The sequence below is a fragment of the Zosterops lateralis genome, assembly GCF_965231275.1.
Source record: "Zosterops lateralis genome assembly, chromosome: 1".
NCBI lineage: Eukaryota > Metazoa > Chordata > Aves > Passeriformes > Zosteropidae > Zosterops > Zosterops lateralis.
The window spans coordinates 115,526,750-115,542,162 of NC_139762.1; the positions used below are offsets into that span (position 1 = coordinate 115,526,750).

A 15,413-nucleotide genomic window follows, 5' to 3' on the forward strand; every position below is an offset into this window, starting at 1 on the left:
TTTAGTCTTGTTTAACAATAACTTTCCTTATTTCTGGTGAAGTCCTCTACAGATAAAATAACTGTTTCCAAAGAAAACCTTCCAGGATCAGTGCCATAAAATGTAAACACCTGCAAAATCTGAGAGTTCTTCACAATACCCATGGTCTGAAAAAAATATATATTAACAAGGTTAATCAACCTCAGAACGTAAAAACATCATTATTTTTCCAAGAATATTTATATCTAATTCTTTCATATAAAAACTTGATGCACCTATATTCTCCACAGACAAAATTTTCTTGTAGAAAACTGGGACAAATGGAACACTATAAATTTTATCTCAGAAACGAGCAGAAGCAAAGATAAGGAGCAAAGCTGGTATATTTTTAAGAACCTAAGGTTCCAATGTTCCTATAGCAATAGAGAGAACATATTTAAAAGAGAAGATATGAGAAAACTTCAGTGAAAAGGATTATTTTTCAAAGTCTTCCAAAAGTGTTGAGAAAGTGCAAATGAAGAGACTGTGGAGAAATTAAATAGGATGGCCACGAGAATATGTCTTTCCATCATATAGGGAGGAAGTAAGATGTCCCACTGCAGTAGTTTTAGGTCAAGATCAATACACAAGACAAAGCCTTTATTCTGCTGCTTAAAAGTAGTCAATCTTCTTTCTGGGGAGCTTTTCCACCTCTTTTGTCTTACCATATTCCTTCCCCCATTGTCTCACACAATGTCCTATCTTTTTCTTTATAGAAGGATCTTGCCTTCTCCTCCTTAACACCACGGTAAATCAAAAAGATTGAGAGTTTTTAAAAAAGCAAAAGATATGGGTAGCAAAATCAGTATAATACCAACGAAACATTACCTTTATCCTATATCTTCCTAAAAACAGCACCTGAAAGAACAGCCAGGCGTGGCTTCTTTCTGAGACATTCAGAGTGTCTCAGAAAAGAAAACAGAGTACCTTATCAAACCTTACCTTTCTTAAAATACTTTGCATTCCTTCCATGAAAAGGTTACAATTTATTGAATCAACATCAAGTTCTGCGGGCATTTAGCTGCATCTAGCTAACTAAAATACACCTTTGTTTGTCTTGAGCTATGGGGACGCATAAATGTTTTTAAATAAGGTTTTGTTGGGTAGCACTGCTGTGTCATAAACTCTGGGCTTATCCATAAAACATTGCTAACAATAGTTAGTGCCGACATTCTGTTTCCTGAGTGGCAAGTATCAGTTGCAAAATAATTTTCAGTAATCCAAATAACTTGGTAGTTTTCATTTGCCATTTATTTACAAAACATGTCTGTTTGCTCAGCAAGAGTTTGCATATTTTTCATTGCATTGTCTTTATCCATACGAAATAATCAGGATTAAAAATTCCAATAAGAGTAAGGATCTGGGCCTACCTGGATCTTCAGTTTTAATGGAGTAATAATGTTCTGCTTAAATCTGTGTGATTTCATCCAGATAAAACAGAGTGCACTTCCAGTGCCTAACTTGTAACATTGAAGGAGGCGAAGGAGGAAAGCATATTGCAGGCTCTCTTCTCTGTATTGCACAGACATATGTACATGTATGTCCTTGTAGTATCTTTGATATTTGAGAGCCGATTACATTTTATGTTATATGCACTACTTGCTTTTTCTAAAAATGGGTGATTTTAGCTTCCTACTATTTTGACTCACCATTAATTTGCAGCATTTTCCCCATAAGTGAAAATACCACGGCAGAGTTTCAGTGCATGCTCAGACTCTTACTTGGGTGTTGTGATTACTAATAAACACACTACTAATGTTTTGTATGACAAGCACTCTGGGCTCCTGGCTACATTATCAGTTCCCAAGCAGCAGTCTACAAACCATACATGATTTATGGTAAGCTGCTGGGAATTATACTCTCAAAACTCTTTTTATGAAAAGCTGATGATAACAGTGAATTATGAATAGGAAAGACTGTGTGATGTAGTAGAAACTCACAGGTCACAAAATTTAGGAGCACTTGTCAGCATGAAGTATCTTATTTGAAGCATAAGCAGGGATCTGATTTCTAGACTACCTTATGACTTTCTTAGCTTTGAAAAAGAAACACAGTAATCTTTCCTCCTGGCTTCTTTACATGCTAAGGGATTTTGACCATTTTCCATTCCTCCACAATTCGTGTATTTCTAACAAGAGCTCAGTAAGGATTTGAACAAGGACAATTCCAATATTATACTAACTCTGAAAACTCAAAATTTTCTTTTTCATTTAGGCTTGGCCATCTGCTATACTGATATACTGGCCTGGACACATAAATACGTACCACAGCAAGGACCAGTCTATGACTCCTGGCTGCCTCTGGCTACCAAGTCCCTACATTCTGGCCTCTGTGTCAGAGGTATGTCACATGAGCAACAAAAGTGTTTTTCTAGTCACTAATCTGAATCATCAGCAGTGGGAAAAAAATTATGCTGATATTACAGGATTCACTTGCAATCTCAGTGCACACTCTACTCCCTGCTATTACAATGAAGCAGTGGAAAACGACCTTAAAAGGCACCCTTTTTCAGCCACTCCTGGAGTTTTTGGTTGCCTGAAAGCTCCAAAAGTTTTGTTTTGTTTCCAGGAGGCCTCTGATTATGGTGTGTGGCCCTCTGTCCTACAGTCATGCACTCAAGTGTAAGCACATTCTCGAGAACTCTGAAATGGCAGCACTGGACATAAGACCTTAAACACAGAAGAGCAATAGTCATTTTTGGTGATAACACGAAGTTCAGTTTCTTTAAAAGACTGAAACTTAACAAATAAACCAATCATCTTTTAAGCACAAACTCTAAATTCATGGAGACAAACAATGACCAATAAAAATATCACTCACTTAGAAGCAGCATAAATACTCATATTTCAACAAATCTGGGAAACCAGTGTTTGCATTTCTAAAGAACTACTGTTGACAATCTTTGTATTGAGTTGATCTGGGGTTTTTCAAACAGGAAAATGATAAGAACAGTTTTGGTAGCCTAATGATGCATGGCTGCTGACAGCTCATTCCAGCTCTGGAGCTACACAACAGGAAAGAATAAAATCCCCAAGTGTTAGAACTTCTGCAGAGCAACTTGTTTGTGAACTTCACAAATTGCAAATGCTAGAAGTAAACTGAGAGTAAAGACTGAGACTAAAGATGTGGATTGCTACTGTAAATGTCTATTAAAATATAAATTTCACTGAGATCCGTTTAAACGTAGAAATACAGTCCATAGCATTGCATCACCCTTCCCATTTCTTGAAGGCAAGCTGCAGCTCCACGGCTCACTCTGGATTTGAATGTTCTTTCTTATTCTACAGTCTGTTATCATACAATTCACAATTCCATAGAGAGGAAAGTGCACCACCGCCTGTTTATTACTAGTTCATTCCCACTGGCAAGATCAGGTCCTCTGTTCAATATCCTGGGGAAAGTGCAACATAGTTCTGCTTGCTTCAAAAGCACTATCCATTCACAAAATGCACCAGATACATTGCTGTGAAACTAGTGTTGTGCCAGTTTCTCCTTGTCTGCTCAGACCTCTCAGTACCATGCAGAGAGTCTCTGCAGCATCAGAAATGTAGTCTCTGTTCCTCCCACCCTGAATTACACCTTCCTGTTCCCCAGGCCTAGCAAAACCTTGCTATTTTAATGATGTCATTTTTTTTTGTCTCATCTTTAATTTACAACTAGGAAAGTAGTAACTATATTAAGCATGTTTTTAATCTGAATTGATTTCTGCCATCATAATTTACTCGTAATTTACTGGACATTGGATAAACCTGCAGCTACTTGCAATCTGAGGTCGACCACAGACGTATGCCTGAGTGTGTATACGCACTTATGTTATATAACAATTGATGCTTTCTCAGGAATTTCTGAAACAGTCACAAATGAAAAAATATTCAGGAGAACTTAAGTAATGTAGGTATGTAGATGGAGTAGGTATAAGACATCATCACACTTGGAGGATAATTATTAATGGATACAAAATAAATTGTGTCTGAGATGGTGAGTTTTGAGACAACACAATGGAGAACAAATTCTTTAGTTTATTAATTATTCTCAGGGAAAAGCAAAATAAAGTTTATCACTTTAAAAAGAAAATATTCTTTTAGCAAATTGTTTTTTAGAACAAGCTCTTACTGTTTTCTATTTACAAGAGTCTTGTGGATTTCAATGATTTCTGTAACGAGCACCTATTTGACCTCATCTTAGTAAATAGGAGGAATGCCATTTACCTACTCTATGCATGAAATCATGTGTATACACCCTGGTGTATAAAGGGATGAAGACACATTGGCATGCCACACTGAGTTCACTATCATTACAAATTCAAGTTGATATTCAACTGTTTGAAATCAGAATTCTTGCTCATTCACAGATAAAGATGTTCCACTGACATAGAAGAGGGAAAAGGCACGTCTATCAAATCAGTTACACGTAATGCAACAAGAATTAAAGAGGGGGTGATAAATCCATTGGAAACCACAAATAATGCTGACTTCAGTGAAGAATGCAGTACTGGAAAAGTACTTATCCAAAAGAAAAGGTGGCAAGCCTCAAAATTCCAGCAAGCCTTCTGGAATAGTCACAATTCACATATTGAGAAATAGTGTATCAGGCCTACAACTGCGTTTAATGAAATTGAAAATTTGAGATTTTTGGTTTTTGATTTGTAAAAGTGGTAGCATTTGTCTTCCTCACTGTTAGGCTTTGCTGTATAACAATAATAACTATAAATATTATCCCAAGATCATCTGAAATTATCAAGAAATAGATCAATGCCCATAGCAAGGGTTCTGAGTCAAGCAGGAAGTAAAAAAGAAACTGGCATTAACACTGAGGAAGTCACAATGTTATCCCTTTACTTTTCTTTCAGAAAAGGACTTGGGAGTCCTGGCAAACATCAGGTTCAAGCTAAGTCAGTAATGCACCCAAAACAACAATGAAGTTCTACAGCTTTCTGGGCTGCATCAGGAAAAGCACTGCCACCAGGTGGAGGGAAATGCTTCTACTCAGCACTGACAGAAAATCTGGAGCACTGTCCAGTCCTGGGTTCCCCAGTTCAGAAGAAACACAGACATACTGCAGATCAGCAAGAAGCTGCAAGCATGGTGAGGGGTTGGAGCACCTGTCATAAAAGGATGTCTGAGAGAGCTGAAACTGCCCAGCCTCCAGAAAAGATGTTTCAACAGAGATTTAATCAATGTGTATAAATACTTTATGAGAACAAGTAGAGAAGATGGCACCAGACTGCATCTTCAGCTGCATCCAGTGAAAGGAGAAGAAGCAATGGGGACAAACTGAAATACAGGAAATTTCATTTAAAATTAAGAAAAACCTTTTTCCCTGCAGGAGTACACAGGTACAATTTGCTTAGAGACGTTAAGGAGTCTTCATCCTTATGATACTCAAAACCCAGCTGGACATAGCTCTGAGCAACCCACTGTACTTAACACTGCTTTGAGCAGAGGATCAAACTAATAGATCTCCAGAGGCACGTTTCAATTACAACTACTCTGTTATTCCATTGTTCTTCACTCTCTAAATTTGAACTCATTTTTTTAACCTTCCATATCTGAAAGCAAATCTGTACTGAGTTTTCCCTCCAAACTCCTTAACAGCTGACTGGTTCTTTCACTTTTGGATATGATTTAAAGAGGTTAGAAAAATTTTTAATGGCTTTTTCAAAAGAAATGTATTTAAAAACTTCAGCAACTGCAGGAGAAGAAGGATGAAAAGGTCATTCAATGGGTTGTAATTTGGATGCATATGAAAAACTCTACCAAAACAGAATCCAAAACCCCAAGCTATATGAGAGAGATGTTTTCAGCGGAAAAGAAGCAGAGCCCGGAGAGGCCAACTAGATAGCAGCAAACTTATTCTAAAACCTACTGGGTTAAAGAGAGCGGAGAAGCTGCAAAGTTCTATCTGTTTTGTCATCCTGAAGCCCTCCTTTAGAGCCTGGCCAAACTTTGTCTTAGAACTGGAGAGGAGTTATTTTGAGATCTGGGCTTTTCCATGATGGAGAAACACTAAAAAAAAATAGTACTTTCCCTGGTGTTACACATCATGATATTCCATGTTCATGTCAACTCTGTTTCTTACTCAACAAATTAGAACAAATTACATCAAAGATTAACATATGCCATTTGATCACAAGCCACAAAGGGTTCAGTTTTGTCAAGGTTTAAATCAAGGCTGAGGAGCAGATGTTCTGAAGCTTTGGGAGCATGGTGAGCATAAAGCCTGTATTCTGATTCAGTCAAAATTAATTAGACCTTTCAAACAACCTCTTTCTACTCCTGTGGATACACTTACAGAAACATTTGTCTCCTTTCCCCAACAGAGTAACAAGGTCATGGCAAACTAATATTCCTCAAGGTTCTTTGAGTGGCTGTGCCACACTGGCTTGGAATAAAAAAAATATTGAAAACTTTACTGACAGGAGTTCCGACACACTTGGCAGAGGGGCACTGTGAAAGAAAATAAATCAACGAGTGTGTTTTTAACTGTAATATTAAAGACATACCAGAGCTTTAAATTAAAAGTTAATATGCTCTTTGAAAACAAGAAATGCTCCTCTTGAATCACTAGGATGATGCTGGCCTGAAAACTATTACCTTCCCATCTACCACTGAATCTTCATAGTAATATTCAGCTGATGCCAGCAGTCCCAGCTTAAGGAACTTCCTTCATTCCTGTGAAGGAAGGAATCTTTTTGAGGATTTCTAAGGTCTGTGTGAGGAGCTACTGTTCGTCAGCACCTTCTTCCTGGAGAGGTGTGAGAAAACCACTACGAAGTAGAGTAGGATTATTTCCTTCCCTTTACCTCTTTGCATAGAAGAAATGTGAACAAAGCCATGTGATTTCTTTTTATATTTCATTTTTTTCAGCTCCCTGAACTCAATAGCAAAGATTTATAATGAAACTTTGATTAGCTCAGTGCTACTTGGACTGACACACACAAAACCGAAAAGACCTGACCAAATGGATTTATGATAAATAATTCAATCAGGTGTAGTGAAACAAGTGTCATTTCTTCTGTGAGCTACACTGTGCCACGAGTCACAGTTCTTCTTCAGTTCTTGAGTGTCCATAATTAGCATGGCCCTACAGTGAAGACTATCATTTTGCATTAAAAATTCTATCATTTGAGAATTAAAACTACAGATTATTTTGTGAAGCAAAGCCAAGATAAATCTTATTATATAGAACAAATCTTTATAAGTATTGACAAATGTAATAAAATTTCAAACATGAAAGCAAAAGGGAAATTTTTACATTTCAATTCCATCATTGTAAAGGAAACTCTTTCATGCTTAAAATTCAAACTCAGTGTGTCGAGTAATTTCACTGTTACAGACTTGAATTACCTGCACTGGCCTAAGGGCATTATTCACTCTCTGAGAAAAATTGTATTTTAATATTGCTATGATTTTCCCAAGTAATTTTTATGCAGAAGCTGGGATGAATTTGAAGCATCCATTTCAAGATTAAAGTGACAACACTTGGTTACCGCAGAGAACCATGTAATTGAGAATTGGTCTTAGGGATATGCCCAAAATTAAATATGGGAATAAGAAAATAATATTTTAAAAAAGGGATCAATGTTTTGGGTTTTTTTTTGTTTAACTTCAGATATTAAATAGGGTTATAAAATACAAACCTTTACTTAAAAAATGTTTAGATGCATATACTATATTGAATGCTTAAGCTATATGGAAAGACCATGAAATTGTTGGTCACTGTCCTAGCCAATTCAATAATTTCTATTATATGCAGGTGGGAGGATAATCTTCTCACTTCGTTTTAATGGATCTATTTTATGGAAGCACTGAATTATCAATCTTTTTAATGGGTTATCTGCTGCCTGATCGTTTGTTACTTCACAAGAAACTGGGGACTGCACTCAGAGCATGCTCTAAATGGGCTTAACTCCACAACAGAGCCTGACATGAACCAGAGAGGGCAAGAATTTAAAGTACAAATAAATGTCCTCACCTAAAAAAGTTTATCAAAACCCTTTCAGCTACATGCAGACAAATTTTTCAGATGAAATCCTAGATGAATCTGTTATTTTGTAGCTTTGAAGAAATGTGAACATAGAAAATCTGAGGCTTTTATATGATGTATTTCAACAGTATATAGGCTAATGGGGAATACCCAATGTTTCTATTATTTAAATAATTTTTTTTTGTGGGAAACTAGAGGAAAAAATTTACTATGTTAAAAAGCAGTAGTACTTATTGAAGAAAGCAATCAAAGAGATTCTTTTCTTGAAGATTTCCCAGATTTGTTCACCTATTATTTGCATTAAAGGCAGGATCACTTCATTTCAAAATCAACCATAAAGCTGGTGCCTCAACTCATTACTTTCAAGGGAACAATTTGTCCTAGAATAATAGAATTTTTTAAGTTAGAAAAGACCTTCAAGATCATCATGTCCAACTATTAATCCAGCATTGTCAGGTCCACCACTAAACCATGTCCCTAAAATCACTACACATCTTAAATGCCTTTGGGGATGGTGACTCAACCACTTCCCTGGACTTTAACTCTCTTTGAATCTTGTTACCAGGTTTTTCATTATAGCAAAACATCCATTAACAAAGTAGAACAAGGATTAGGGGTAACTGTTGAGCATTGAGGGGGTTTATTTTGTGACTGACAGAGGCTGGGGGAGCATGACATGAGAAGTTTCATTAACTGAGGCAGGTTTAATGCAGGTTCACATGTGTATTTCTCTAATGTCATCCTCAAATTCTTGCTCTGTGAGTCAAGGAAGGTGAAAAAGAAGCAGCAACTACCTTGATGAATGAAATATGAAAAATTAGCCATGACAGAATTTAATTTGTTTCATCTTGTATCTGCACTGCAGTTGTTCAAAATTCAGTCTTGTTGGGAAAGAACAGTATCATAAAATTAAAGAGCCTTATTTTAGAATTAAAGGCCTCCATCCAGAACTACTACCCTGCTTTTTTACCAGGGTGAGAATATCCACCAATGGCTGGTCTTCTAGAAACATGGTAAGAAACCAACCAGTAAAACTCAGTAACTGGGGAAATTCACCACAAAAGCAAGGCATACTGTGCTCTTCCTCATTGCAGCAGGAGAAATTTAATGCTACAAGAAGTAATTGTGATGTAAGTGGGCATCATAATTCACTGCCTGGATGATGGTGAATGCCTTCCTTGCTTTCCATTGCTTTGTTTGCATGTATGGCTTTTGCTTTACCTATCAAACTGTCTTTGCCTCAACTCACAAATTTTCTCACTTCTACACTTCTGATTCTCTCCCCCATCTCACCACGTGAAAATGACTGAGCAGCTTGTGGGGCTTGGCTGCCAACTGGAGTTTAACCGTGACAAACCCAAACTATTATACACAGGATAAAATAGAAATTACAGTGTCAAAATTTACAATTGTGGCAATGTATCATAACATTAACTAAAATAAGGTGCATTTTCTACTTTAGCTAAATTATTTCAAAGTTTTGATTTTTCTGCTAAGCTTTTACTTACCTGACTGAAGATTCATCATTGTTCTTCCTCCTCTGTTACTGAAATGCAGCCCTGATGACTCTATCACTAAGTGGCTGAGTCGGTCTGAAGTTATCTCCCAGGATTCCATCAGAGCCCTCTAAAAGTTCAGCACCTTTAACATGAGTCCTCAGTCTTCGAAATTCCTCTATCTGAAAGACAGAAAAATATAAATGGAGAAGCTGAGACACATTCTTAACCATGGGACTAATGATCAAAACCAGCCTTGTCCAGACAATTCTGTGGCTTTGAAAATTGGAGTGTTCAGTTACCATATAGTAAGGTCAATATACATTAATAACATTTTAAAATAGTTATCAGCACTGTCAAAACATTTGAAAAAACACAGAGAAAAATGAGAACTCTCATGCACATAGTATGGCAAACTTATCCTTTGACTTTTCACAACTTCTTTTAGCATCTATTATCATCTTGGCAATTGCAGATTACATCCCATGAATCAGCCTTACTGTTGTGTGTTTAGAGTAGTAATTCTGGTCTTCTTCAATGAAATGCATTTCAGGAATAACTTGCTTGACTATAAATTGTTTTGGAATTCTCCTAGTTATTTATTTACTGCTTGAAACTGTAGTTATCTTCTAAACCAGAAGAATACTGAACAGATTCTTAGCTTTAGAGGATGTCTGTTGACATTTTATATGGAAAAATACTATTTCTCTGATCAAAACAAAATACCACTTCAAAAGATCTGTAGGTGTAGATAGTCAGAAAGTCAAATACAGTAAAAATAAATATAAAATATTTCAACTGAGCCAAAACAAATATGTTTATTGCTTATAGACTCTTTTCAGATTTTCCTAAATCTAATTCGGTGTAGGGAAGAATATGAGCAGTTTCCATCTCATCCCTGGTATTAGCATCAAGTGATGCATGATAAAACACTACCTTACTGTTCACCAGTGCTGTTTTTAGGAGTCTGTTATTTTAAACAGTTACAACTACTAAAAAAAATGTTTTTTATTTGACATATTCACAAGCTGTGTTAGCTGCATACAGCAAAAGTACTTGATGGCTGACTCCCCTACCCTCAGCCTTTGTATTTGTACTGACCTGTGATGCTTCACTATGTAGTTCATCTCTAACTTGAAACTGAAGATACACAGAAAGTAAAATGGAGCCTGGAATACACAATCACTAACATCTAAGACATTACAGAGTTAATTTCTCCATGAAAAACACCCTAGGAAATATTACAGGGAGAATGTAAGCATGATTCCAGAATTAAATTAAATGAGGTACTAAACAGCAGATAATGGCATTTTTATTCTTATCCTGCCTACAGAAAATAGTTTCTTACCATAACCTGGAACACAACCGCACTCTACAGCAGCACTGATACAGACCTATTTACCTGATTTAGAGACTAGCTCTTCTCTGCTTCATTTTCCTCAAAAAACCCCAGTGTACTTGGAAATCAACACACAGCTTCTGGCAGGTGAGATATAAGGCAACAGCTTAGACTGCCAAAATGAAAAAAAGCTCCTTGAAGGTGCTTTTAGAGGCAGAATTCTCTTATGGAAGATTTTTGTTGTTGTTGTTGTTGTTTACTTAAAGCAAACTGAAAACAAACCCACTACCAGCTTGGAATTGAAAAAAGTTGTCAGAACTCAAAGGCTGGTAAACCACTGAAGTAGTTTTGTAAAAGCATCCTCTTTCACCATCTGAATCAACTCTGGAAAGTCTGAGATAATTGTAGTTTAGGAAGGAGCACTTTACAAAAATGTGGCTTTTGTTTGATCTTGTGAGAATGAGATACTTCAAACAAACACAGATGAAGGAAAGGGAAGTGCAGACTCTCTGCAAAGTTGGCATTTGTGAGCTGTCTCCCACTGTAACTACAAATGCTCTGTCCCAGTTCCCACAGTGAAATCTTTCTCCAGGAGATACTCCTCACAAAGCATCTTCCAGTTTCTTCAGTCAGGAGAGTAGAACTGACCTGATCTCTGTGCCTGCTCTTTAGTCTTTAGGGAAGTCACACTCTGCTCCAAGGGGGAATTTCTTCAGAGATCAACAGCCTCCTTGTTTAGTTGCTCCTGGTTCAGACTGCCATGACAGAGACCCTCTCCACAACATGGTGCTTTGCTCTACTCGTGAGAAGTACTTCTGTCAGAAAAGGACACTAGCTGTGCCAACACTACTCTCCCAATTAAATTTCCATCTGGGAAGGTGATGTGCAAGGTAATGTGTCCTGCTCATCCTGTTTCACCACTTACCATCTCCTCCCAACCCCTCATAAGTCAATGCTGTGAAGTACACCCTGCAGGACTGACAATGAAACAGATGTTTTAGAGAAATATGGCTAAGCACCCTCGGATATTCACATACGTTTACCAGGAACAGCCACTTAAAACAGTTCTTCTCCTGCCCAGAAGACATTAAGGATGACCTAAGTCTGTTCACACTGCAATTTGGGTTTAAGTTCTAACTGGTATAGAGGAGAATCTACCATGTGAACAGTTGCACTTTTACTGAGTAAATTCATGTTCACGTTATGTAGAATTTATTTACAATTCATTGTATTCAGATCCTGAACACTGTGTTCTTCTGTTTCACTCACATATTTGCTGAAGAATAGAGCACATAAAACTAAGAAGTTGCATGTTTTCTATAAACATTTCTTTGATATGGAAGCATTATTCTTCTGTTTGAAAATTTCACATCTCCATGACACCTTCCAAGAACACAGATCTATTTCCCAGCACCCAGAATACCATGAAGCTCTGAGTGCTTTATTTTACAGTTTACATAAATTTTGCTCAATTTCCACTACAACTCCATATGCTAGTTATTATTTCTGTCCTTTGGTAGTTTTTGATTCTGAATGAGGCAGACAAAAGCACTAGAGACCATGCCATTCAATAAAAGACCAGTTAACTCTGACAATGAATACAGCAGAATGACAGCTCCTTCTGCATCATTATTTAAAATGCCTGCTCTGAGTGGCTTAGACAATGCACTTGTTCTGGGCTTCAGTGAACCACAAAGCACATTATTCACAAATGTCCCATTTATTTAAAACATAGGGAAGAGATGCATGACCAAGACTTTTTCAATTATTTCCTGCTTTTTACTGGCCTAATAGGAGTTTTCTCCCACTGCATTTCAGCAGTGTACTTGCATGTGTGAGGTATCTCACAAAAAGAATCAACACAGTTCTTCCTGGGCTGTGCATTTCAACATAAGTCAAGTGAGGATGACAAAAATCACAATAGGAAGACAAGAACATTTACAGAATGACCCATGAAGGACTTTTTGATGGAAGTGGAGTCTCATGACAAAGAAAATTACTTCCAGTGAGGAAACACCATTCCTCAGGATTCCAGGAAAGCACATCCTGATGCTGCAGTCCTGAATTGCTATTTTGCTATTCATATGACCAGCACACTCAGATCTTCTTTCACTTAACATTGACTTAGATCAGTAGCATATCAACTCATCAGCTGAAAATGTCTTCGGGATAAAAAAAGGTTCTCTACTTTGTAATGGTCAGCCTGCTGTGCCCACGTCAAAATAGTTACTTCGTTGTTTCAAAAGAACAAAGTGTGAAAATATTTTATGAGTGTGACCTTGAAATAAAATGGCAATTTTATTCTTTTTTTTTTGCCCTTTTGACCTGCAGTTTGTTAAGGTGATCAATATTGCTGTATTAATTGCAGAAAATTAGCATCTTGTCTCCAATATATGAACTACTTAGATCAGAGGAAAGAAATAAAACCTCTTCCATATTATATTATGTAATTCTTTATTTACTTGTTATTGACACTTAGAACTTGATTATTTCACAATCTGAAAAATTAAAATAGCCTTGAATTTCTCTCTCACCCGCTACAACCACAGATGCTACTAGTATTTATACAAAGCACTTGACATTTCATTAGCACCCCAAAGAAGGAAGTCCTACAAGGTAATGACACATGTAAAAATAATGTATTAGAACCCATTAGAAAAGCATTTGCACTGAAATCTATGATTTAATACTGCAAGCTAGTTTAATAAAATTAAATGCCTCTACCAGCTTTCCATGGAAGATTCAAATGGTATATCCTATGCTATATCCTCTTATTTCCCATAGACAAAAGCCCTTGCATTTCTAATCTCTCCTTAATCTCTCCTGGGCAACCTGCTCTAGACGAACCTGCTTTAGCAGGGCATTTGGAATAGATGATCTCCAGAGGTCCCTTCCAACCCCAATCATTCTGCAGTTCTGTGATTACATGAAATCTCTCATAGGCACTCATGCCCACATGCACAGAAGAGGCCAGATATTTCATTGCAGCCAAAATACTAATTATAATTTAAAATCTTGGAATTTTAGGCTATAGCAAAATATTCTACAACCGACAAAATCTTAATTTGGGCATAATAGAGATCTCACAATACCTATCAATTAAGAAATCCCAGAATCATCTCCTCTCACCCCATATTTATTTTCTATTGACATATTTATTTTATTGAAATATTTATTTTTCATTGACACCTGAAAGCAATATCTGATAAAATATAATTTTTTTATCCCACTTTGGCAAAAACCTTTCAAGTTCTTAATAATTCTCTTTCCTGCACAACCTTAACTTTAATGCTGCAATCATAAATATCACTGAGGAATTTTTTTCTAATTGATGCTTATCTATGACAAGTATAGTGGATCCTCCTGCCATAAGTCTGGCTCCAATTCATCACTCGACTCCAGTTCCACCTCTCACCCACATACAGTGCCAGTGGTAGGGAAAAGCTCCTCCATGACTTGCATGCCCTTCACCACTGCAATGTTTTGGATTGGTTTACACCTACAAAACTAATGCAGCAACACAAACCAGCCACCCCTCACCTAACAAAGTGTTGTATTTCTCTGGGGATTGTTTTTTCCCCAAGACCCCTGAAGCCTGTAACCATGTAGTTTGACCCTTCCTTCCTTTCTTGACCTAACTGGCTGAGGTCCAGCTATCTTTTCCTGAGCAGGAGACTAGTTAAGGCCCTGTTCTTCCTTGTTCATTCTCTTTCCCCCCCCTGGAAACCTTCAAGAATAAATGCCTTGGACTAATCCCAGGGGAAGAGCCTCTTTTGGGATCTTTTGTCTTGTCCCTGAGATATTCCTCCAAAGCCTCTCAAGGAACTGAGCTAGCCAAAGAGCCCCGGGAGGCTGCGGGGGGAAATATTTCAACAAAGGCCAAGGCTGTGAATCACAGTCTTTGCCACAGGAACTATGGGTCACTCTTTTCTTTTTGGGAGTCTTATCCCCTTCACACAACATTCCAACATCCTGCTTTCTGACGGTAAATTAGTACATAGTAATACTAACTAAAGGTGCATTTCTCTTCTTAATTCCTCTTTTCTTCACCCTCTCCCACTACATGTGGATGGTTTAAACTCGGCTCTCCTCTGTGCACTGACTGGATTAAAAGGGAATAGAGACTACAAAATCTGCAACTAGCAATATCATACTATGTCTCACTGTAATAGCTGTGGACTTTGTACATCTGCTTAAGTCCCCTTATTTATCAATATCATATCTGGACAATTAGCTGACAGGTTACAAAATGCACTCTGTCTTTAAAAGCTACTCTGAATCCAATAATGCTAACAGAATGCTGTTTACTCAGTAGTAAGTAATGCATTTAGTCAGTAGTCAGCAGCCACAAGTCTTACATTTTTATTAACAAATAAGAGATTCATGATGGGATGCATCTAAGTTGGAGCTACCAGAAAAATAACTTTTTGGGAGCAATTGCTTTTATGATATGATTGGACCTAGAATTCAGTTCCATTAGATCAGAAATACTGTCAATTTTAAATTGTTAAAGATGTTAAAATATTGTGCTGGCATCACTAGCAAAACTTTTAATTATTACAGCTGAAATAATT

General features: G+C 37.1%; 1 protein-coding gene across 2 annotated transcripts in view; it reads right to left on the reverse strand.

Annotated features, from left to right (window-relative positions):
* Positions 1–15,413, reverse strand: part of CA8 (carbonic anhydrase 8) — a 49,628-nt gene that overhangs the window by 4,157 nt on the left and 30,058 nt on the right. For both annotated transcript variants that reach the window (XM_083855869.1, XM_083855868.1), the window contains one exon: positions 9,513–9,682. In XM_083855869.1, coding sequence (XP_083711995.1) covers positions 9,548–9,682 — 135 coding nt within the window. In that variant the 3' untranslated portion in view covers positions 9,513–9,547. The remainder of the gene's footprint in view (positions 1–9,512; positions 9,683–15,413) is intronic.